Source organism: Grampus griseus (genome assembly GCF_964374135.1).
Source record: "Grampus griseus genome assembly, chromosome: 8".
NCBI lineage: Eukaryota > Metazoa > Chordata > Mammalia > Artiodactyla > Delphinidae > Grampus > Grampus griseus.
In genome coordinates, this window is record NC_139002.1 from 56,924,468 (window position 1) to 56,950,165 (window position 25,698).

General features: G+C 40.2%; 2 protein-coding genes across 2 annotated transcripts in view; one reads left to right on the top strand and one right to left on the bottom strand.

Annotated features, from left to right (window-relative positions):
* Window positions 1-606: 606 nt before the first annotated feature.
* SPCS2 (signal peptidase complex subunit 2) lies at window positions 607-25,237 on the bottom strand. Its single transcript, XM_082660758.1, has 5 exons — window positions 25,112-25,237; window positions 13,358-13,441; window positions 12,382-12,542; window positions 7,493-7,627; window positions 607-1,488 (listed from the first exon to the last, which is right to left on the bottom strand). Exons 1-5 carry the CDS (start codon window positions 25,223-25,225, stop codon window positions 1,302-1,304), a joined length of 681 nt encoding a protein of 226 aa, XP_082516884.1. The 5' UTR covers window positions 25,226-25,237; the 3' UTR covers window positions 607-1,301.
* A 230-nt stretch (window positions 25,238-25,467) lies between these two features.
* The window catches only part of XRRA1 (X-ray radiation resistance associated 1), a 99,014-nt gene continuing 98,783 nt past the window's right edge, over window positions 25,468-25,698 (top strand). Inside the window, exon 1 of the mRNA XM_082659314.1 lies at window positions 25,468-25,584. The gene's annotated coding sequence lies outside the window, so the exon portion shown is untranslated. The remainder of the gene's footprint in view (window positions 25,585-25,698) is intronic.

Genomic DNA, 25,698 nt, shown 5'->3' on the forward strand with positions numbered 1-25,698 from the left:
TCAACTCCCTGTCTAGTGATGTTCTACAGTCCCCTACTGCGTGGTGCTAAATAGGGCAACGTTCCCAAGTCAAAGAGGAAAATGTGATAACTGGGATTTCTTATAAGCTGATTATAGTTTTAGGTACCAGGCTCAGCTGGAATTGTATTTATGTAAGACTAGACGGACAATATTCCTATAGGTCACAGGATCTGGGCAACTGCCCAGTTCTTCTCTGACCATAGTGGGAAAATACTAGAAACGGTGCTGCTCACAACTCTGGAGCCAGACACAACAGGTTCAAATCCCAGCTCTAACATTAGCCTTGTGACAAATTATTCAATTTTTGTGCCTCTGTTTCCTCACCTATAAAATGGAGATAATATCAGTACCTACTTTCTTGGGACAGTTGTGAGCACTAGTGAGTTAATACATGTAAAGTACCTGGCACAACGTAAGTACTGAGTGTCATCACTGTTACCACTGGAAAGCTAGCAGTTCTTCACCTACAGGTTCTCAAGGGCCTCTGACCAGTGAAACAGCCTAGGAACAAAAGGAACCTATAGCAGTAAAACTGTTAACATGTGCTGCTCTATTCCTTCCATCAAGACTATGACTCCATTTTTTCACATCTTCTTTCCTTTTATTGAAAAAAATTTTAGAAAATGGCAGTTGATAAAGGGCACAAACAAATCAACAGGGATATACTAGTGGAAAACAGACAAAATAAAACTAAAAATGCCATTGGCTTCTTTAATTGGTTAAGAGCACAAAATGTAACAGGCAGAAAGTCTCTTTTAAACAAATTAAAAAGCTGTGGGTTTTTTTCCCCAATTCTCCCCAAGTCAGATATATACACACCCACAAAAATGGTGTGTGAAGGAAAACTGTCATACACAAGAAGTTGTATTCTGAATTAAGGGAAACAGCTGTTGAAATGGGAATTAACACAGTAAAGTCAGCAACAGGTTAACAGTTTACAAAACTGAGTCTTCAAATGCTGCATGGCACAAAGCTATACTATATAAAGTACTGCTAGGTATGAAGGAGGAAGTCTGTATGGTTTTTAGCAAAAATGCTTTTCCAGAAAAGCAAATCAAAACAATGCAATCAGCAGACCAAAGAGGCTACAGCTAGATATCAGAGCTACAACTTCTCATATCTGAGCTAGAAAATTCTATTTATACAGAATGGACTAAAATTTCAAGACAAAACTGACATTTTTTACATTTCTTACTTTATCCATATTAAGTTCTGTTTCTTTCTCCCTCACCCCTCAATTCAGCATGATCCAGCCAAAAGATGGCTGCTTTTAGAAGTGGCTATTTTATTTTTCTTTCTGTGGCAAGACTGTCATGAAGCCTGGATATCTCAGGCTCATATGCATCCATGACCAGGGTCCCGCTGTGGTCAAAAAATTTAGCAATGGATTTGGTGAACTCGGCCTCCCGTTGCTGCTTTGTTCTTCCACTGATGAAGGTCAGCTTCAGAGTGTATTTGTCATCGAACCTAAGCAAAGATAACAAATCAAAAACCAAACACAGACATTCAGCCAGTAACAACAGAGCACCAAGTGTTTTTGAAAAATAGGGCTGAGCTGGCTACCAGTGATATAGGGAACATACAACATTATCCTTTCCAGAAAAAAAAAAAAATTCCAGGGCACCTTCAGGATAGAAGTTCTGGTTCATAGGCGTTGCCATGTCTTCCCTGATTTAATTACTATGTGCCTCCTTTACCTTGTCATAGATTGTTAAACCACACGGACCATCTTCTCTCACTGCTGGGCTTTGCTTTGTTATTATGCTAGAAGAGTACTCCTAGTAGACACTTTTCTCCAGTCTCACTCATTAGTGAGACTAATTTGTCTGTAACAAACGTTCCCATTTGTTAAGTTCATACTTGGGCATGAACTTTTCTGGGAAAACCTTCCCAAACTGGGTTAGATGTCTTGCCTTTGTCATCCATGCACCGTCAATTAATAGTCAACCCAATTACTCAGTGCCTATCATCTGCTAGGTCTAATGACAGGCTCCTATGCTGTCAGTGAAATTACCTATTGAAATGATAATTACGTATTTTTGTTCTTCACTAGTCTCAGGGATTCTTCTTTTTTTTAAATTTTCACGTATCACTTGTGAAATTTATTTTTTAAATTTTTTGGCTGCACCATGCAGCATGCGAGATCTTCCCTGACCAGGGATCGAACCTGTACCCCCTACATCGGGAACATGGAGTCTTAACCACTGGACCACCAGGGAAGTCCCTGTCTCAGGGATTCTTGAGGGCAAGGATTTTGTCTTATTTTCTATTCTTAGCTTGGAGTTTGTTGGGCAATCAAATTTTTATTGATAAATGAAGAACCCTTGTTTTCACAGATGTTCCCCAATTCCAGGCTGCTCAGTCCTTGTTCCCTGTAATCAATCTAGTTCCAGGTTCTACCAGGTCAGGGATATCTTTTACTACATGAACTCCAGAGATCCCTTAGCTACACCTTAAGGTATCTTGAAGGCTTTTACTATCTCTACTTATTCAAGAGGGTTTATAACATCAACCCCTGGCAGGCTGACATTTCTCCCCGCAACTGCACCTGTTTCTGTCTCCATTTAATTAGGGCATATTCGGTGGACTGTCAGGCTGGTATTATCTTTAGAGGAAGCAGAGGCTTGAGCCTCTGCTTTTTTCTGCATGTTTAAAACAGGAAAAGCACCACCTATTTTTCAGGATCACTGTTATGGTTATAACAGTGCCTATCATTAACCAGTGCTCAAAAAAATCACAGCTCAATAAATTGTTGTCTAGCCAGTTACTTCCAACCTGGATAGCTAGGAGTAAAGGTCCTTGAATATTTTCAACACCTCAAAAATTTTTCTCAAGCTCTGATCAACTGCTGCTAACTGATATCACAGTAATTTTTGGACTTTTGAGCTCAGTTCCATGGCTCTGATGGCAGGACACGATCTAATGCATTTTTAAAAAGTTACTCATTAATTCAACAAATATTTATTCAGGACTAACCATATATGTCAGGCAGTTTTGGATGCTAAGGATATACATCAGTGAACACAACAGACAAATGTGTCTTTTGAGACTTTTATCTTGCTGTGTGAGGGAACAATAAAATAAAAATTATGATATTCTTTTAAATATGGAAAGTCTTCACTAAGCAGATGTTTGAGCAGAGCCTAAAGAGGTAAGAGAACAAGCTATCTGGAAAAAGAATATTCCAGGCAGAGGACACACTAAATGCAAAGGCCCTGAGGTAAGCACGTGCCCAGAATGTCTGAAGAACAGAAAGGAGGCCAATGCAAACAGAATGGAGAGGGACAGGATAAAAGCCACAGGAGATGCGGAGTGTGTGTCCATGGGTGTGGGGCTGCAGAGAATAGATAAGCATGGACTTCTAAGCTATGCTTAGGATTTCAGTCTTTATGTGAGAGGATTTTGCGCTGAGGATTGAGTTGATCTGCCTGATGTTTTAAAAGGATCATTCTGCCCACTGTACTGGAAAGAGACTGTGGGCAGGGAGAGCAGCTGCAGAGGTCCATTAGGACATTACTACAGTAACCTAATTGAGAGATGATGGCTGCAGTGGAGATACTAAGTGGTTAGAATGAATATAATTAGAAGGTAGAGCTGACAGAATTTGCTGACAACCTATTCAAAGGATTGAGATAAAGGAGTCAAAATGATTCCAGAGTTCTGGCCTGAGTCACTAGAAGGATGGAGCTGCCATCTATTTAGATGGGGAAAAGCAGGTTTAGGTAAGGGATAGCAGAGTTAGGTTTTGGATATGTTAATTTTGAGACGCTTATTAGGATATAATGTCAAACAGAAATCTGGGACATAGCTGGAGTTTGGAGAAGGTCTAGGATGAAAATACAGATTTAGAGATCTTCATCATTATAGAAGGTATTTAAAGTCCTGAAAGTCTGGATAAGATTACACATAGTAAGTGAATACAGATAGAGAAGAGCTGCTAGGAACGAGCACTAGTGGCATTTCAAATTCAGAGACGGGATAATGAAGAATCACACAGGACTCTAAGGAACAGAGACTAAGGTAAGAAGAAAATTAGAAGATTACAGTATCCTACAAGCCTATTTTAAAAAACAAATTTAACAGGGAGAGAGTGATCCACTGTTCAAATGCTGCTGACAGGTCAAATACAATGAGGAAAGAGAAGTGAAGATATGCAAATCCAAGAGATGATGGGAGAAGAAAAAAGGGGAGCAGAGAAATGAGAAGACCATGTGAGGAGAATGTGTGAAAAGAAAAACAACTTTTCAGGTGGGAGAAATTACAACATATTTGTATGCCAGGAAGAATAACCAAGCAGAGAGGGAAACATCAAGTAAATGAGAAGGGATAGAATCTAGTGGACAAATAGAGAAGAGGCTTCAGACAGGAACTGAGAAAGAAGGTAGAGTATGATGAGCACTGTGAGTGGATAATGATGGGAGAATTCTGACTGCTGCTATCTTCCCAGAAACAAAAGAAGCTGAGAGTGAAGTGGGGGAGGAGGGCAAGAGGTTTGAGGATAGAGAAGAAGGTATGAAAGATCCTCTAGGACAGTGAGAGAGTAACTGCACTACAGAAATGCCACGGAATCTAAGCTAGGTAAGGAGGAAGTGAGACAATGAAGAGAAGAGGACCAGGGCAAAGGTGGTAGGCTCAATGGATTATGGATGCCACTGGGGCTGAAGAACTGCTGGGACAAGAGAACAAGAAGGAGATAAACTAGAAAAATATAAAGCAATGGTCAAAGAGTGGGATACTTAAAAATGAAGTTATTGAAGGTAATTAGTTATCAGTAATAGCAAGATCTAGGGTATGTCCAGGGAAATAAGTATTTAAGACATGGCAGAAAACAAGATAATCAGAGGAGAGGAAGTAAAACTAAGAGGCCAGAGTACTGGAGTAATCATCTACTTGGATACTGAAATCATCAATCAAGCCTTCTGAAAGGAGTTATGTTAAAGAGAGTGCCAATGAGCCAGGAGCCACCTCTAAGGAAAGAGGAGTGAGTCTGTATTTCACTACAGCAAGAAGGAACAGAGGTGGCATATTTCCTTTCTACAGGCACCAACAATGTGGCAGTTGGTAAAAGTCAGCAGTGAATGTGAAAAAAATCAGAACCCTCATATACTGCTAGAAGAATTGTAAAATGGTGCAGTTGTTTTGGAAAACAGTATGGCAGTTCCTCAAGCAATTAAAAAGAGTTACCATATGATACAGCAATCCCTCTCCTAGGTATATTATATGAGAATTTGTCCACACAAAAACTTGTACATGAATGTTCACAGCAGCATTATTCTTAAAGGCCAAAAGGTGGAAATGACTCAAAGGTCCCTCAACTAATAAACGGATAAACAAAATGTGGTATATCCATGCAATGGAATATTATTTGGCATAAAAAGGAATGAAATATTGATAACATGGCTGAACCTTGAAAACATTATGCTAAGTGAAAGAAGCCAGTTACAAAAGATCACATATTACACGTGATTCCATTCATATGAAATAAACAGTACAGGGAAATGTACAGAGTAGACTAGTGGTTACTTCAGGTTGGGAGAATGAGGGGATAGGGAGATGATTGTTAAAGGGTACAGAGTTTCTTTTGGAGAGGATAAAAATGCTCTGAAGTTGACTGTAGGGGACTTCCCTGATGGAGCACTGGTTAAGAATCCGCCTGCCAATGCAGGGGACACAGGTTCGAGCCCTGGTCCGGGAAGATCCCACGTGCTGCAGAGCAACTAAGCCCGTGTGCCACAGCTACTGAGCCTGCGCTCTGGAGCCTGTGTGCCACAACTACTGAAGCTTATGCGCCTAGAGCCAGTGCTCCGCAATAAGAGAAGCCACCTCAGTGAGAAGCCTGCGCACTGCAATGTAGGGTAGCCCCCGCTCTCTGCAACTAGAAAAACCCTGTGCACAGCAACGAAGACCCAACGCAGCCAAAACTTAAATAAATAAATAAATAAAAGTTGACTGTGGTGATGGTTGTAGACATCTTTAAAAACACTAGAAACCACTGAACTACTTTAAATAGGTGAAATATGGTACAGGAACTATATTTCAATAAAGCTGTTTAAAAGATACTTAAGTCAGCATGTAAATAATGAAATCAAGATGTTGCTAGGGTCTAGAATTCTGAAACTCTGCTTTAGGGGCCTGGCACAGGGTGCAGATTTATGACAGCTGAGACCAAAATGGCAGCTATGAGTCCTGCCAGGAGATAAGAACTCAGGTGCAACGTCAGAATGAAGGTCTGCTCCTCCTTACAGATATCTCCACAAGCTGGTAATGAGAGGCTGTTTGGTGTTGATGCTATACTTACCTTCATATATGTGAGTAACTGTACTTAAAATTTGAGAGCCTACTATGTGCTAGGAACTATACCATGTGTTTTTAGGATAGTGACTGAGAGCATGAGTTCAGATGTGGCTAGATTCACTTTTGGGCTCTATAACCCTGGAATAATTCATTAAACCCTTTGGACCTGGGTTCTTATCTTTAAAATGGGTTGTTCTAAGGTTTAAATGAGACGGTGCAGTTGGCACAATACCTAGTATATAGTAAATGCTCAACAGATGCCATCTTTCATAATGCTTGGTATACAGCTGACCCTTGAACACTATGGGGGCAGGGGGAGGGTGTTAGAGGGTGTTAGGGGTGCTGATGCTCTGCGCAGTTGAATATCCATGTGTATGGAACTCATAGTCACTCCTCCATATAGGTGGTTCCTCTGTATCCACAGTTCCGAATCTGCAGATTCAACCAACCATGGGCTGTGCAGTACTTCAGTATTTACTATTGGAAAAAAAAGCCCATGTATAAGTGGACCCATGCAGTTCAAACCCCTGTTGTTCAAGAGTCAACTATATATACCAGTTGGCATCCTCACAAAAACTGTACGAATCATTTTTTACTCTATTAAAGCTCAAATAGTTTACCTGATATACGAAAAGTCACACAGCTAGAAAGAGACAAGCTGGAGTTTGAACCCAGTTCTAGATACCTAGAAAGACCTGAGGTGTCAGCTGCACAAAGTTACACCCATTGCTGACTGAATTGTGCTTCTCTGAGTTGCCCAGTGCATTGTTTCAGAGATTCCTGATTGCACAGACTGCAGTCAGGATCACAGAAGACACAGAAGCTAATGGGGTTCTTCAAAGACAACTGACTTCATACCTTTGGCCTTTACAGATACATATATAGTTTATAGTTCTTCTAACTGGCTCAGTTTATTGGCCACAAGGAAAAAGAAAATCATTCTTTATTCTTCCACCAACGTACTTTCTCCCACAATTTATCCTCAGAGCACTTCTGTGATAATGGAATCTCAGAAGTGCAATACAAAGGAAAACCTTCTAGTTCACAATCCTTTCTTCATTTTATATGACTAGCACTATGATCTGCAAAGAGTAGGCATACAATAGTCTGTTGATAATGACTAACACCCAGAGAAAACCCAACAGCAGGATTTAAGAATCTGTGAGGATAGTCATACCTTTTGAGACTGGACGACAGCTGCCAAATATCATCAGGATCCATCCCTGTGGGATCTTTCCTGTGGGCCACGAGAAAGATGCTCTTCTCCTTATATGAGGTATAAATGGTCAGGATCCCCATCATCACAAAATAGGTTCAGATAAAGTTAAGGGGAAAATACACACAAAAGAGAAATAACACAAACTGACAAGCAAGGGCTACAAAAACTTTCATAATGATAGGCCTAAAGAAGACAGTTTTGTCTTGCTGTAAAAACACTGAAAATTTAACTATTTCATTTTCATCCTTATTTTATGCAAGAGAAGCAAGGCTCTCTCTGGTTAGTTCTGCAAAGAACATCTCAAAAAACAAGAAAGGAAAAAGGTACAGGGCATAAATCAGCTCTCATCTTTCTGTTCAAGGACAACATATATAAAGAGATCCTCTATTACCTAGTTTGTCAAGACTTGTGCTTATTTCTCCATACAATACAAAACTAATAATCACAGTGGACTTGACCACACTCAACCAATTTCAAGGGTCATTAAAAGAGGAAAACTGACTTCAAATTAGTTTACTATAAGAGTCTCATGCTCTACCAAATGAGCTAGCTGGGCGACTACCACAATTTAGTTTACGAGAAGGACAACTACTTCCTCCACACATGTAGGCTTATTATTATACTCAGTTTTGTTTTTTGTTTTTTTTTTTTGCGGTACGCGGGCCTCTCACTGTTGTGGCCTCTCCCGTTGCGGAGCACAGGCTCCGGAAGCGCAGGCTCAGCGGCCATGGCTCACGGGCCCAGCCGCTCCGCGGCATGTGGGATCTTCCCGGACCGGGGCACGAACCTGTGTCCCCCGCATCGGCAGGCGGACTCTCAACCACGGTGCCACCAGGGAAGCCCTATACTCAGTTTTTGACAGTATTAACTATCATACTTGAGTACCTGTGTGCCAGAAACTGGCAAAAGAGCTTTGTGTACATGTGTCATTTAAATTTTATATAAGGGACAGGCAGGAAAGTATAGTACAAAGTATGAGCTTTGGAGTAAAGTGGTCCTAGATTTGAACTCTGGCTTTTAACCAATGTAACCTTGACAAATTACTCCTTATCCCAAGGCTTAATACTGTCACCTCTAAAATGGGGATAAAACTGACTTTTTAGAATTGTCATGAGATTTAGTGATGGTATATATATTTTTAGTGTACACCACACAGAAGACATTTATAATGGTACTATTATTACATATAAAAATGACATGATTATAAAAATGGCAAGATCACGTTTTGTTTTAAACAAATATAATCAAACAAACGAAATTCCATCAAGGCCGTTCTCTTGGGAGGCCATATAATTATAATAAGGTTGCTGTCATTGTTCAAAGATCTTTGGAACTCTTTTGAGAACTGTCTCTAGAACCTATGGCATATTCTTTTGAACTGCCTTAATAGTGAAAAAGTTCATACTGGGATGATTTATCTGATACTGTAAGCAGTCAAGGTGCAAATTCTGTGACTATAATCTGAGATCAATTTGGATAATACCACTTTTGGTCAGGACCTGCTTTATTCGATGGCTTTCTAACTGCCTCTGAAGAAAAATCCCCAAAGTGGAATTTTTAGAAATATTTCAGGTGGTTTTAAGATTGTTATGAAAAGTAAACTGCCTACCAAAATGATTTGTTTTCAACAACTAGTACATATCAGTACATAGCAGACATGCAATAGCACGAGGTGGCTATTTAGAATGAGGCAGTCCTATATATACTAATATGGAAAGACATTCAGTATATTTTTTAAGTTAAAAAGAAAAGTTCAGTATGTATAGATTGACTTGGGGAGGAGGGAGTGGGGACCACAAGAAAACTATCAACATATTTAACTTTATATTCTAAATATAGTATAAAATCTCTCATTTGATCTTTACAATAATTCTGAGTGTGTATTACTCATATTTATAAGTTAGCAGCATTCAAACAGTCTCCAAAAAGTAATTATCACAAAAACAACTTGAAATTTCAAACCCAGGTTCTCTAGCTGTTACACAAGCCACACCTATACCTCATGCTCAGTAACTCCCAGTCTAGCCCCTCAGCTTCAAGGAAACCTGACACAGATCTGAACCTCCAAAATCTGATCCTTTCCTAAAACAGGTATACCTTGGAGACGTTGCGGGTTTGGTTCCAGACCACCACAATAAAGGAGTGTCAAAATAAACTGAATCACACAAATTTTGTTTCCCAGGGCATATGAAAGTTATGTTTACATATACTGTAGTCTATTAAGTGTGTAGTAGCATTATGTCTAAAAAAACCAATGTACACACCTTAATTAAAAAAGACTTTATTGCTAAAAAATGCTAACCATCATCTGAGCCTTCAGCGAGTAGTAATCTTCTTGCTGGTGGAGGGTCTCGCCTCAATGTTCAGATGGCTACTGACTGAGCAGGGTGGTGGTTGCTGAGCGCTGGGGTGGCCATGGCAGTTTCTTAAAATAAGACAATGAAGTCTGCTGCATTCATTGACTCTGCCTCTCATGAACGACTTCTCTGTAGCATGCAGTGCTATTTCATAGCACTTCACCCACAGAACTTCTTTCAAAATTAGAATCAATCTTCTCTCAAACCCTGCTGCTTTATCAACTAAGTTAATGTAATATTCTGAATCTTTTGTTGTCATTTCAGAAATCTTCACATCTTCACCAGAAGTAGATTCCAGCTCAAGAAACTACTTTTTTTACTCATCCACAAGAAGCAACTCCTCATCTGTCAAAGTTTGATCATGAGATTGCAGCAATTCAGTCACACCTTCAGGCTCCAGTTCCAATTCCAGTTCTCTTGCTGTTTCCACATCTGCAGTGTCTTCCTCCACTGAGGTAATGAACCCCTCAAAGTCATCCATGAGGGATGGAATCAACTTCTTCCAAACTCCTGTTAACGTTTGATATTTTGTCTGCTTCCCATAAGTCACAAGTGTTCTTAATGGCATCTAGAATTGTGAATCCTTTCCAGAAGGTTTCAATTTACTTTGCCCAGATCCATCAGAGGAAATCAATATTTATGGCACTACAGCATTACAAAATGTATTTCTTAAATAATAAAACCTGAAGTTGAAATTACTCCTTGATCCATGGGCTGCAAAATGGATGTTGTGTAGCAGGCATGAAAACAACATTAATCTTGGTGTACATGTCCATCAGAGCTCTTGGATGACCAAGTGCATTGTCAATGAGTAGTAATATCTTGAAAGGAATCTTTTTTTCTGAGTAGTAGATCTCAGCAGTGAACTTAAAATATTCAGTAAACTATGTTGTAAGCAGATGTGCTGTCATCCAGGTGTGCTGTCGCCCAGACTTTGTTGTTCCATTTATAGAGCACAGGCAGAGAAGATACAACATAATTCTTAAGGGCCCTAGGATTTTCAGAATAGTAAATGAGCAAGAACTTCAATTTAAAGTCACCAGCTGCATTAACCTCTAACAAGTGAGTCAGCCTGTCCTTTGAAGCTTCTCTCTAGCTATGAAAGTCCTAGATGGCACCTTCTTTCAATATAAGGCTGTTTTACCTACATTGAAGAAAATCTGTTGTTTAGTATATATAGGCACCTTCATTAATTATCTTAGTTAGATCTTCTGGATAACTTGCTGCAGCTTCTACATCAGCACTTGTTGTTTCACCTTGTACTTTTATGTTATGGAGATGGCTTCTTCCCTTAAACCTCATGAGCCACCCCATGTTAGCTTCAAACTTTTCTTCTGCAGCTTCCTCACCTCTCAGCCTTCTTGGTATTGAAGAGAGTTAGCACCTTATTCTGGATTAGACTTTGGCTTAAGGGAATCTTGTAGCTGGCTTGATCTTCTATTCAGACCACTAAAACTTTCTCCATATCAGGATTAAGGCTGTTTCATTTTCTTATCATTCATGTGTTCACTGGAGTAGCACTTTCAATTTCCTTCAAGAACTTTTGCTTTGCATTCACAACTTGGGTAACCGGCACAAGAGTCCTACCTTTTGGCCTATATCAGCTTTCAACACACCTTCCTCACTAAGCTTAATCATTTCTAAGCTTTTGATTTAAAGTGAGAGACATGTAACTCTTCCTTTCACTTAAACCCTTAGAAGCCACTGAAGGGTTATTAACTGGCCTAATTTCAATACTGCTGTGACTCAGGGAATAGGGAAGGCCCAGAGGAGGGAGAGATGGAGAGATGACTGGTCTGGAGCAGTCAGAACACACACAACATTTATCCATTAAATTGTTAGTTGTCTTACATGGGTGTGGTTTGTGGTGCCGCAAAAAACAATTACAATAGTAAAATCAATGATCACTGATTACAGATCACCATAACAAATATAATGATCATGGAAAAGTTTGACACATTGTGAGCATTACCAAAATGTGACAGAGATACAAAGTGAGCAAATGCTGTTGGAAAAATGGCGCCAACAGACTTCCTCAACACACAGGGTTGCCACAAACCTTCAATTTGTAAAAAAAAATAATGCGCTATCTATGAAGCACAATAAAGCAAAGTGCAATAAAGTGAGGTATACCTATACCCTGGCATGAGTGGCTTGAAGCAACCTGGTCTAATGGGTTAAGTTCTAGGCTAGAAATGAGAAGAGCTGGGTCTCACTATTCCTATGTGTTTTCCTATTAGGTGCTCACACTTGGATTATAACCTCTACATTAATAACTAAACAGAATTAAAGATAAAATAACTGTATTGAATCTAAAATATCAATGATAATTATGACATAAATTTACAGATGCTCACATTTCATAATGTTAAATCGTAACATGAGCAGGCCCCAAGATGAAAGTTTGTTTTTTTGTAAGGAGCAGAGAAGAGTACCAGTAGAGATTTTAAAAAACTGTCAGTAGAAAACAAACCTGAGCGTAAAGGATATGATATAACGCACAAAGCCAAAACAGGTTTGGACTCTGGAAAGGGGTGCATATAATCCCAAATCAAAGCCACGATGGCGAAGAAACAGGAGATGGTACAGATGGTGAGGCGACCGTCAATTAGACCAAAATTCTCCACATACTTGTACTTTTCCAGAAGTACCTAGTGAGAAGAAGAAGGAAGCAAGCTAATAGGAATACCTCCCTCTTTGTATCTGCTTTTATTCTTAATTTCCACGATGAAAGTTATGTTAATCATATAAATGATCAAGTTGTTATCTCCAATCAGAATTTTGCCACTCTGAGCAAAAAAAATATTCAACCTGTTTACAAAGATCCCAGAGAAAAAGTTCATCAACTTCTCATACATTTTTTTTTTTTTAAATCCTCATCTCCCTAGAATGAAGCTAAACTTTTCTTTTCCCTTTTTTTTTTTTTTGCGGTACGCGGGCCTCTCACTGTTGTGGCCTCTCCCATTATGGAGCACAGGCTCTGGACGCCCAGGCTCAGTGGCCACGGCTCACAGGCCCAGCCGCTCCACGGCACGTGGGATCCTCCCAGACCGGGGCACGAACCCACATCCCCTGCATTGGCAGGCGGACTCTCAACCACTGCGCCACCAGGGAAGCCCTCTTTTCCCTTTTAAAATACAGAGATGACCCATCATGGCTGAATGCCCTATATTCCCTCAACCCTCTTGCCTCTAGGCTAATTAACCTCAAAAATGATAGATTACCAGCTTTCTGGAATTCAAAAATTAGAGATTCTGAAGAGAAATTTGAGGAACTAACAATTATATTTTAACACCTGTTCCCCTATATACACTGTAAGGATTTTAGAAAATGCTTTCTGGCTCAATTCCTAACACTGAAAACTAAAGTCATTCTAAGTCATAGAAGGAAAAAACCCTGCAAGAGATGTGCCATCAGCTGTATACATAGTAACAGACTCCCCGCTCCCCACCCCCAAAGAAAGTACCTTTTTGGCAGAATCATCCAAAGAATTTTTCACAGCTGATCCATCCCATTTGTCAATTTTTACAGGCTTATCATCAATCTTCCACTGTAAATCAAACAGATAAGTTGTGCGTTAAGAGATATGGCATCTTACTAAAAGTAAAATGAACTACTTCCTTAAGAGCATTCTCAAGTATATATAACATTTATTCTCTCTTCTGATGTTGGACAGCTAAAAGACAAAACACTTGAAAATGAAGTTGAAGGAGACTAGGTCACTAGAATCTGGTGGTACTCGTATGATGTTGCCAGTCTGCATGCTAGAAAGTCAAATGTACAAGGCCAAAACCAGAACACTTACATAGGCTGCAGAGACTATAGTGTGAACTCAAATATCCCATCCCCATTTTACAAAAATGTGGGAATAGAAAGGAATTGCACTTGTTCATCCTTTCATTCTGTGACTACAAAATCCAGACAATATACATCCATGAACTTTCGGATGCTAACAAAATGACAAAGGTCTCCTTTAATACATTTTTGTCTGCTAACAACTTTTATATTTTATCAGCATGTCTTAACTGTAGGAAAACAGCAAATCCAGTGTAGTCTGTTGGAAAGAACATTTTGAACTAAGTCCTATCACCAGTTAGGTACATGACTTTGTTCTGACTGAGAACAAGTTCAGAGATGCTGCATACAAGAAATAAAGATGGAACAAACATCGTAAAACGTGAGAAGATTTTAAAGGAGTGTAGAAATATAATTCATCAAACTTAATTTTGTGATTCTATATACTATTACACAAAAAAGAAAAACTATTCTGTGAAGTTTGTTGGGGGAAAAAACATGAACTAAAACAGTCATACCTCAAGTGATTAAAACTCAATCAAGGCTTTCCCCTTTATGTCTCAAAAAAACAAGAATTTTCTTTGAGAAAATTACTAGTGGAAGCATGTTGTAATGATGATTCTCATAGCCTGCCAGCCTACAAATCAAACATGACACTTAATTTAAAAAACACAAATTGAACCAAGAAGAAATTCACAGGCTATCTAGCTAAATAGCTCGCTTACACGTAGTTTAGTAAATCCCATTTTGACAATAGCAAGCAAAAGAAAGAACTTGTATAGCCAGAATCCATAACAGAATTTGAATTATTTGTGAATCAAAGTCATTAAAAATTTTTTGGCTCATTCCAAAAAAAAAAAAAATTATGTTCTCAGAGAAACCCAGCCACCCATCACTACCTGCAGTGCATCACAGAAAAGAAACTTGCCTCTACAATTCAGAGGATAACTTCTTGGCAATATTGGGGGATAAAACAGAGAAGAAGCCATTACAACATGTGCTAAAATAGTCTCAGCTCTAACTCCACTGGTACCTAGAAGGATCTTCAGTAAGTGGTACAGGAACATTTCCAGTGAATTACATAAACAAGAAAGTTTATAATTGATTTCTGAAGAGATACGAGCATCATCCATTCTGTGTAAATGAAAAACCTTACCCTATATCAAAGCAAATAGCATCTCTGCTGTAGTACAGAGATACATCTGGAAAAAAAGGCAGGAAAATGGACATTTTCCATCATTCTCAAAAACTGCCCATCAACTAAAATGTACGATCCTGGTCATGTACTCTCTATTGCTATTCAGGACTATCTTCTTTTCCTCACTCTTCTCTTCTTCAACCCTAAGTGCAAATTACCTTCCTTTTGTAAGGATGTGGTAACTCTGCACACAATTCCTCTTCCCTGCATTCCCTCCTGTGTATTATAGATATGTGTATATTGAGCACAATCACAAGTATTGACTTAGTTATTATTTGCACCAACATCATACATATATATACATGGTTTAAAGAGTTCTGTAAGTTATAAAAAAAAAAAATAGCAGTCCTGCTTCCCCTCCCCTTAAGACTCTTTCTATTGTCATTTTCCACTCTCCAGAGACAGGCACTAATTTCAACTCCTTTGGCTGATTTTTTGGGTATCCACATCTCTGGGGGAAAAAAAAAGTTTATATTATTATTTTCAGTTCTTAGCATTAAATCTATTGACTTTTCACCATGAAAGATGAGATTTAACCACTTCATCCCCTGCCACTTTCTCATTTATTTTTCCTGCTCCTCCCTCACCATCTTTTTCATATAGTTATAGTAGATCAATATTGATTTGGTCTCATACCTTAGTTTTTGCTAGACCATTATTTGGAGGTTACAATATGACCATAAATGCTAGTCACAGATGAGTCATGTATATTAGGATTACTTTTTCTTTCCTGCATAGCTTTTTGCTTTTCTTGGAGCTACTATTGTTTTTGTTGCTGTTTTTAACCCTACAAGGTATTTCTCACCAATATATTCTCAAATTCTCCCTCAATTGTTTAACTCTCCTTTCAATATTTGCAATCATATTCAGCATTCTGTGAATTTCATCTTCCTGGAGAAGTCTCTCTTGGAGCCTTCTGGACTGCTTCAATCTAGGTGGATTTCTTTCCAGTCCTGCTGTATTAACTGTCATCCTGGAATCTCCCTTTACTATGACCCGGGGAGTTCCCTTAACCTTCTCTTGGGCTAATTCCCCTTTTCTTAGATACCATGCCTTACTCTTTTCTTGGTTTACTATTCCAGCCCCTGTCCATCATCTCCACCCTCCTCCCACCACTCAAATTTGTAAATTGAAATCCTAAACCACAATGTGACAGTATTAGGAGGTGGTGCCTCTGGGAAGTAATTAGGTCATGAGGGTAGAGCCTTCGTGAAAGGGATTAGTGCCCTGATAAAAAGACATGAGAGAACCTGCTTTTACTCTGTTTTAACCATATGAGGATACAAGAAAGTTGTCTGTAACCAGTTAAGAGGGCTGTCACTAGACCCAACCATTCTGGCACCCTGATCTCAGACCTCCCATCCTCCAAAACTGTGAGAAATGAAGTTTGGTCGTTTAAGCTATCTAGTCTATGGTATTTTTGTGAGAGCAGCCCAAACTGACTAGCATCCTCCTTTTACAGATAACACTAAGGGTTTAAGAAATTTGCCCAAGGTGAAAGCTAGGAAGTGGTAAAGCTGGGACTCAATCAAGTTTTCATAATTTCAAAACCTGTGCTCTTTCATTATTCTACACTGCTTCCCACAAAATATAAGGAAAGGAATTATTAGCCATAAAAACAAAAGGACACAGACTGCTGAAGTGACAGCCATACAAAGTATCTTGATTCTTATCTAATAAGTTATAGTTAATAACAAAAAAAAATCTTAAAAAGATTTTAATCTTGAATATGCCAACAAAACCTGCAGGATACAAAATATTTGGAATTTTCCATTTTCCTCCAGTTAAAACCAACTGCTATTTGACTGAAAATACAGTTCAAAAAGTCCTATCTTAAAGAAAGTACTTCCCTGCCACTATCAACATAAAACACTTTATCAAACCAGCACACTGATTGATGCCAGACCTGGATGACGAACTATACACAAAAATTATGCATTTGATGGCTTTGATAGAACATTACAAAGACTCACTTCAGTTATTCTCCACTGCAAATCTGAATAATAAAAAGATTTTAATAGCAGTGAAAACAGAAGTAAAGTTATGCAGTGATAAAGACCTCCGTGGATTGCTTCATAAAGTTCCTTAGCTTGACAACTGGGCAGTAAGACTCAAAGGATTCCTCAATTCACACTGAAGAGATGAAGGATACCAGAAGTGAGCTGTGCCAATGGAAGGACCCTGCTCTGATTTTAAAAGAACTGAGCATGGCTCTAAGAAAAATTAATAAACCTTTTTTCTCTCTTCTTTGGTCTCTCTCAGTTTACAAAGTGGATGTAGGCTGCAAAGGGGGAAGGTAGTAGGAGATGAGGCACATGACGGAGGGAGCATATCCTAGATGGCCTTATTTACTAGGCTAGGGGACTTGGGACCTTATTCTGAAACAAGCAGTGGAGAATATTTTAAGCAGGTGAACAACACAATCAAACTTATGTTTTTTAAAAAAGTCATTTTTAGTGGCAACCTAGCAGATGGTCTGGAGGGGAGTAACAATGGAGATAAACACATCAGATGGGGCCTGATTTAGATGCAGGGCCTGAATCAGAGCAGCAGTAAGGGGATGAAAGGGGATTATTTATGAGGTAGAATTGGCAGGACTTAACATCAGACTAGTTACAAGAAACATCAAAAAGAGAAGATAGAGATGACCATTCTACTAGAATCCGGGCTTAGATAACTCTCTGAGCTGTCATACTGTTTTCCAAGAGAAGAAACAGAGGAGGAAAAAGAAGAAATACCCATTTGTATATGATGAGTTTGAGATGTTTAAGCTCTACAGTTACACTGATTTCAGAATTTTCTAAACCAAAATAAGATTATGAAAACTGATGGCAGACTCAGAAGTTGAGATACTATTTGAGTTGGAAATACATACCCCTACCTCCCATATGCACACATTTGGCAAAAGATCAGAAAGCAGTAAGTTCAAAATAAGGAAAAAATGTTCAATTTGGGGAGCAAACGATGTCTGTTTTGAGAATGCTTACTGTCATCTAATTTAGATTCCAATTAAGAAATACCAGGATATCTCAAAGAGAGATATTATAGCTCCTGGCAACATACTTAATCTTCAATTTCCATCTATTTTTTATAAAAATGGGCAAGAAATATTGCAAAGAAAATTACTTGCTTAATAGTGGCTTATTATTGGCTGCAGTTATCACTGGAGTTAAGTTGGAAGTTAGAAATGACCACACGATAATTATGAGCATGAATATCAGTGGCAACACCAGAGTAACTGGAGGTAAGTAGACTGGATCTGGCTACTTAAGTCTAACATACCTAACAGATATCAAAGTGGAGATGGCAAGCATTTAGACATATAAATCTGGGCTCAGAGGAGAGGTCTAGGTTGTAAATATAAATGTGGAAGTCATCAACTTAAAGATGGAATCTAAGCCATGACACTGTTTATCTCCTTGGGATGAGTGTACATCGAGAGGGCCGGGGCTTGCTGATATTTACAAGTCAGAAGAAAAAATAACAACAATAAAGACAGATAAGTGGAGAAAGAGGAAAACCAGGGCAAGTGGTGTTCTAGAGGCCACATAAAGATAATATTTCAAGAAAGAAGTGATCAATGAGTCAAATACTTAAGGCCAGGTAATAAGAAAAACCACTACGATTTGACAAGACGGAGGTCAGAACAGAGAGATGGTGCAGGCAACAGCTAAAGAAGGGACTTGAGCTGATAGAGGTTGTTAAAATCTTTGATACCACTGTGTATATAGTGGTAAATAGTTAAAAAAATAATAGTTTGAAGCTTTAAAGGTTACTCCATAAACCCTGTAAAAATAAAAAGAATGTTTTAAAAATTGACATCTAATTCACCTATAAAACTCACCATTTAAAAACGTACAATTCTGGCCTTCCCTGGTGGCACAGTGGTTAAGAATCTGCCTGCCAATGCAGGGGACATGGGTTCGAGCCCTGGTCCGGGAAGATCCCACATGCCACGGAGCAGCTAAGCCCGTGCACCACAACTACTGAAGCCCACGCGCCTAGAGCCCGTGTTCTGCAACAGGAGAAGCCACCACAATGAGAAGCCTGCACACTGCAACAGAGTAGCTCCCGCCCACCACAACTACAGAAAGCCCACGCAGCAACGAAGACCCAACGCAGCCCAAAATAAATAAATAAAATTTAAAAATAAATTAAAATGTACAATTCAGTGGTTTTTATTATACTCACAAGGTTGTGCAATCATCACCATCTAATTCCAGAACATTTTCATCACCCCCAGAAGAGACCCTATTCCCATAAGCAGTCACTCCAATTACTACCACCCCACCCCCAGCCTTGGCAACCACTAATCTACTTTCTGTTTGCATGGATCTGCCTATTCTGGACATTTCATATCTATGGAATCATATAATATGTGGCCTTTTGTGACTGCCTTTTCTCACTTAGTATAACATCATCAAGGTTCATCCATGTTGTAACATGTGTCAGTATTTCATTCCTTTTTATGGCCAAATAATGTTCTACTGCATGGATATACCACACTTTTATGGGTTGCTTCCACCCTTTGGCTTTTGTGAATAATGCTGCTGTGATCATGTGTACAAGTTTTTGTGTAGACACACATTTTCAATTCTCTTGAGTTTATAACTAGGAGTGGGATCTGCTGAGTCATATGGTAACTCTTCTTAACTTTCATCATTTTACATTCCATCAGAAATGTAGGAGGGTTCCAATATCTCCACATCTTCACCAATAATGGTTATTTTTCTTATTTTATTATAGCCATACGACTGGTATCTCATTGTGGTTTTGATTTGCATTCTCTAATAACTAATGGTGTTGAGCATCTTTTCATGTGCTTGCTGGCCATCTGCATATCTTCTATGGAGAAATATCTATTCACATGTTTTATCCTTTTTTTTGCTTTTTTTAAAATCAATGTTGGGGAAGCAATAACAGGTTCTTTTTTGTTGCGGTGTGTGGGCTTCTAATGGTGGTGGCTTCTCTTGTTGTGGAGCACAGGCTCTAGTAGTGCAGGCTTCAGTAGTTGTGGTACATGGGCTCAGTAGTCGTGGCTCGTGGGCTGTAGAGCGCAGGCTTGGTAGTTGTGACGCATGGGCCTAGTTGCTCTGTGTCATGTGGGATTTTCCCGGAGGGATCGAACCCATGTCCCCTGCATTGGCAGGCAGACTCTTAAACACGGCGCCACCAGGGAACTCCAACATCCTTTATTCTTTTAAAAACTGGTTTGTCTTTTTATTATCGAGTTGTAAGGTTCTTTATATAGTTTAGATACTAGACCCTTACCAGATATATGATTTGCAAACATTTTCTCTCATGCTGTGGACTGTCTTTCCACTTTCTTGATAATGTCCTTTGACACAAAAAGGTTTTTAATTTTGATGAAGTCAAAAATAATGAGTTTTGAGATGCTTTTAAAGTTTAGTTTGCAAAACAGTGTTAAAAGCCTGCATCTTGTTTCTTTAAACACAAACACACACATCACAGTACTGCCATAAAACTGTTCACCCTCTTTGTCAGAGCTGGGTTAGGGTACAGGCATACTACCCTGTTCGAGTCTGGCAAGCTAAGATCCCATCGAAGAGAGCAAAAGAGTATATAAGACCTGTCTAAGGACACACGTTGGTGGGTGACAAAGCCAAGGCTTCAGCCTAGGTCTTCCAACTTCAAAACAGATGCTCTCTCCACTACTACATTAGCTAGCACATGGTCTGCTCCAGTATGAGAGGCAATGTACTAAGTAAGGTAAGAGTACTGGATTAAGAGCTGGGAAGCCAGGTTCTGGAATTGTAACTAACTCGCTGTGTGCTCTTGGACAAGTTGCTTCATCTTCCCCTCTCCATGTGTCCATGTCTATAAAATGAGGAGGCTGAACACATGAACTTCAAGGCCTCTTCATTATAAACATTTTCGAGAAATCACTATTGATTAAGCAGAATAGTTAAAATCCAAACAAGAAAAAAACCCCTTAGTTCTTAACCTGTTAAACTGTAGAGGAAATAAATAAATAAACAGCTATGTGTGAAAACATGCAGCTGTCCAGGCCCCACCCCCAGAGAATCTGATTCAGGTCTGGGATGAGGTCCAGAAATCTCTATTTTTTACTAAAACCCCAAGAAAGTCTGATGTAGACAGTCTTCGTATGTTATAAAAAATATTATCTAAGGAAGCTGAAATCCAGAGTAACAAGCTAGTTAGTGGCAGCTATACATGTTTTGCTGAGTGCTTACTATGTGCCAGGAACCACTTTTTAAGGTAAATACTATTATTATCCCCAATTTACAGATGAGGAAACTGAGATACAAAGAGATTTATTAACTTGCCCAAGAACATATATCTGTTAAGTGGCAGAGCAAGGATTCAAAGCCAGCCAGCCAGCCTGGTTCCAGAACCTACGTTCTCAGCTACTAAGGTATAAAAGGGGTACTTTAAGATCAGGTTGACAGTTCAGCCAGGAGACAGAAATCCATGTATGAAGTTAAAAGGGCCTGGATATAACTTCTAGAAAGCATGGTTTAATACCACATGTCAATTTTAATAGCCAAAACAATTTTAATAGCCAAAAACCATCCAGCCAGGAGACAGAAATCCACATATGAAGTTAAAAGGGCCTGGATATAACTTCTAGAAGGCATGGTTTAATACCACATGTCAATTTTAATAGCCAAAACAATTTTAATAGCCAAAAAAAATCCAGCCAGGAGACAGAAATCCAACTATGAGGTTAAAAGAATTTGGATATAGTTCTGGAAAGCATGTTTTAATGCCACATGTCAATTTTAATAGCCAAAACAAATTAAGCAAACAATTTTTATAGCCTGCTACATAGAACAAAATGCTTTGATGTATTTTGGGAAAAATAACTTACTGCAATGATCTAAGTTATTCTGTGATGGAAGCTGGAAGGTTATATTTGCATACCTATCTTTAAGATCAGGAAACTAAAATTGCTTTGTTCTCAAAGTCAGTTTCATAGAAGCAGAAACTCACATCTGCTTAGGGAAAACTACAAGCACATTTGCATCTCTTTATTACATTTCTTCATGGCAAGTAAAACCAAAGCTGCAAGAAATAAAATAAAAACCCTCCAAAAAAATCAAGACAAATCAAATTAAAGAAACTGTAAAGTAACAGCCTCTCATTCCCACAGAGCAAAGGCTTCTCTATTCATTCAGCTCCTGCTCCACTGAGAGTAACATCTTTTCCCCATTTTCTCTTCCACAGTACCCTCAGTTTTCAAATAGAGGCATCATCCTCTAAGGCAGTTTCTGAAGACTGGGGTGGCAGATCTGAAGTTTTTTCTCTGCTAAATTCAATGCTCCAAGTATTTATTCTGTGTTGATCACTATAGAGAACGTCTCATGGGAAACTGGACAAATTGGTAGAACAATATAAAACAGTATGTCATATTAAGTGACAGCTGAATTCCCATGTGCAATAAAGCCAGAGACTTCAGAGGAAAAACACCTCAATGTAAGGCTGAAATGAAGTTCTCCAAGAAAAAGCACCTAAACAGCTCCTGACTTATTTTCTCTCTCCTCGGCCCCTCACTTCTTAGTTAATTCTGCCAAGTGCTCCTTTCTGAGGCCTTTTATCTATCTCTGCTACTCAAGTTAGGGTTCTCCTCACCTTATCATTCTATTTTTATAGCCCTGTACAAAGAACATTTACCAATATTATGACTTAATATTTACAACAAGCCTACCATATGTATGGGCATCCACAATGTACACATAAGGACATTTAAGTTCAGTGATATCAAACTTATCCAAGACCATGTAGTTTTTAACATGCTGCACTAGAACTCAAACTTGTCTTTCTTTTTATATTAAACCCCATATACTAGTATGGTATGAGGAAACTTATTAGAAGACTTCTAATTTCTACCACTCCGAACTATTTGAATAACTTTTCTAAAACCACTTTATATATTAGGCTCAAAAACCTTCAACAGGCTTCCTTCCTACTTCTACTTCAAGCAATCCATGCCCTTCTTCATCTGATTCTACCTATTTGTCATTACAGGTCTCTTAGAGCAGCAGTGCCCAACCTTTTTGGCACCAGGGACCAGTTTTGTGGAAGACAATTCTTCCACAGACTGGGGTGGGTGGACGGGGATGGTTCAGGCCGTAATGCGAGCGATGGGGAGTGACAGATGAAGCCTTGCTCGCTGGCACCCCATTCACCTCCTGCTGTGCGGCCTGGTTCCTAACAGGAACTGGGGGTTGGGGACCCCTGTCTTAGAGAACAGTCAGTCAACAGTACCTGAGAAACATCAGGCACCGTGTACCTTTGTTCAAGGACATTCTTAACTGGTAGGCTGTCTGTCTCTGTCTCTCTCTCAAAATAAGGTCCCAGTTCCACTCTCAAACATGAGGTCTTTCCCTAGGGCTCTCATCCCCTTATCAATTAGATCTCAGGAATCATTCTCTCACTTTAACTTCTCTAAAAAGTACACATGTGAATACCAAATAGTTTTATGTTTAATATTTTGGGTACCCCATGTCCTATACTCAGCTATACTGAGTACTTTCTGGCAGTAGGATTCTGGATTCTTTTCCTCTGCCATTACACCTCTGTATTAGATACTATAGGTTACAGAGATCATTAACGTATATCATCTCATTTGATTCTCCCCAAAACCCTAATATTTCAGGTGAAGAAAGGAAAGCTTGGTGAGGTTAAATGACTTGCCAATCTTCATACAGTTTGAAACTAGCAGATCTATGTCAAAGCCCAAATCTTATGACCCCCAAACGCAGGTTCTTCCAAAACGCACTGATGCCATACACTTTTCAGTAATCACTGCCTTAGCAGACTGTCCATGCTTAATGTTTGCTGGTGATGATCCAAGTGGAGCAAAGAGCAAGAACACTCAATGGGACAGAATAAACATAGGCCATGAGGTGTTCACCCAGCAGGAAGGCAGGATCTGTGTATGAAAATGACCATCAATTCTCAACACTTTCACACACCTTGGAGCGATTTACCATCCCAACTCCCAGAACATGTTCCTATCTCTTAAGAAGGGTTAAGAGTGTGAGAACCATGTAATTCAAAACCAATGACACCCAAAAAGAGAAGCAAAAAGATCTGGATCCAAGCCCCTCAATATGATCATGTATTCATTTCTTAAGCACCTACCATGTGTTAAGCACAGAGAAGTCTGAAAGCTGTTTTCAATTAAAGTAAACAATCCTGACTATTTACTATGTTAAAGACCCCATGCTTAACATTTCTCATCAAACTGGCTTAGGGCCCTACAATGAGAGAACTGGAAGGAACCTTAGGGTACATTAAGGCTAAGTCCCTCATTTTACAGATGAGGAAACAAAACACAGGGAGAACAAGCACATTTCAAGGTCACACAGCTAATTAGAGGCAGAACCAGTACTAGGACCCAGACCTACACGCAACTGTTTCTCTCGAGATGCTATGCAAAGGGCAAGAAGGGCCAACCCAGGAAAAGAATCTGCCTTTTTTTCTTTTCTTTTAAACCCTTGTTGTTAGGACCACATTAACAGAAACAAACAAAAAACAAAACAAAAAACCACAACTGGATGGGTAGAGGGGAAGAAGAGGTAAGCCTGAGCAGGTAACAAGCTCATGAATACGATTCACCTAGGGCACTTGGCGTGGAGGGGGAAGGGAAGGAAGGAGGAGGGTGAAGGAGAGAGGAAAAAAGATAAATCTTAAAGGTTTCCTGTCAGCGCGTAGGGGAAGTCAATACTTGAAGCTCAGTATTCGGCGTATCGAGGTAAAACGCCTAGAAACTTCAGTAAGCAAAAGGCCCAAAGCACTCTGGAATATGTAGCAGCACGCAAGTGTGGCGGTCGTGATGGGGAGATTGGAGGCTACTGACTTCGAACAGCGGCTTTCATTCAGTCAGGATTCACAATTCCCTGTCGGTGAAATGGGCACATTCAACAGTGACCCCCAGCACCACCAAGGAAAAAGCGATGGCTGCACTGAAATGTGAGAATAATCGAATATTCCTAAGAAGCTGTAGTGGCCGGCATTGAGGACCGATCACTTCCGAGAAGTAAAGAAGTCCTAAAGAGGAGAGAGCCCGGGTTTGAGGTGTGTAGGGAGCTGGCTATAAGCGCCCGCAGGGTTCCCACTGTGGGCCCGACGAGCACTCCCCCTGGGAAGCCGCAGAAGGGGGGGCGAGGATGGGAAAGGGGGCTCGCCGCCTCCCGGGCGTCCCCAGGCCTCGCCTGCCCCCAAGAACCGACTTCTCACCTTGTCCAGCAAGCCGCTGCGGCTACTGCCTGTCCCACAGCTGGAACCACTTCCAGCCCCACTACTGCCTCCGCCACCACCAGTTCTCCCTCCCTGTGCAGCCGCCGCCGCCATCTTGCTTGCTTCTGCGTCTCCCTCCCCTCCTACTTGTCCGAAGCCGATTGGCTGGAGCTGACAGCGTGACGTGCCGCGCGGAGTCCATCGGGATCCGTAGCTGGGGCTGGCTGACGCGAGGTTGCCAGCGGAAGTGGCCGCGGGGTTGCCGGAACTTGTAGTAATTAGAAGCTCCAGTCATCAGTTGCCGCCTACTCGGGCTGCCGCCGCGTCGCGGTTACTAAGGAGTGGAGAAGGTAGTGGCAGGCGCCACGGTGGAGCGGCTCCGAGTTCCCCGGGAGGCCCGTAGGCGCGCAACCCGCCAGACCGGGCCGTCGCCCCCGCGGGTGTCCCGGAGGCGGAAGCGACGCCGGAGGCAGGTGCGGCTGGAAACTGGAAACTTAGTTTGCGTGACGGGTTAGAGTCTCCCCCGCCCCAGATGTAGCGTTTGGCAAGGAGGGGGCAGGAGCTCGTCCTTCATCCTTTTCTAGCCC

Coding starts and splice junctions, on each gene's coding strand:
- SPCS2 (XM_082660758.1), bottom strand. CDS start 25,225: ATGGCGGCGGCGGCTGCACAGGGAGGGAGAACTGGTGGTGGCGGAGGC. Junction 13,442..25,111: donor GCAGCGGCTTGCTGGACAAG/GTGAGAAGTCGG, acceptor TTTGATTTACAG/TGGAAGATTGATGATAAGCC. Junction 7,628..12,381: donor TTGGCTTTGTGCGTTATATC/ATATCCTTTACG, acceptor CTTTATCTGAAC/CTATTTTGTGATGATGGGGA.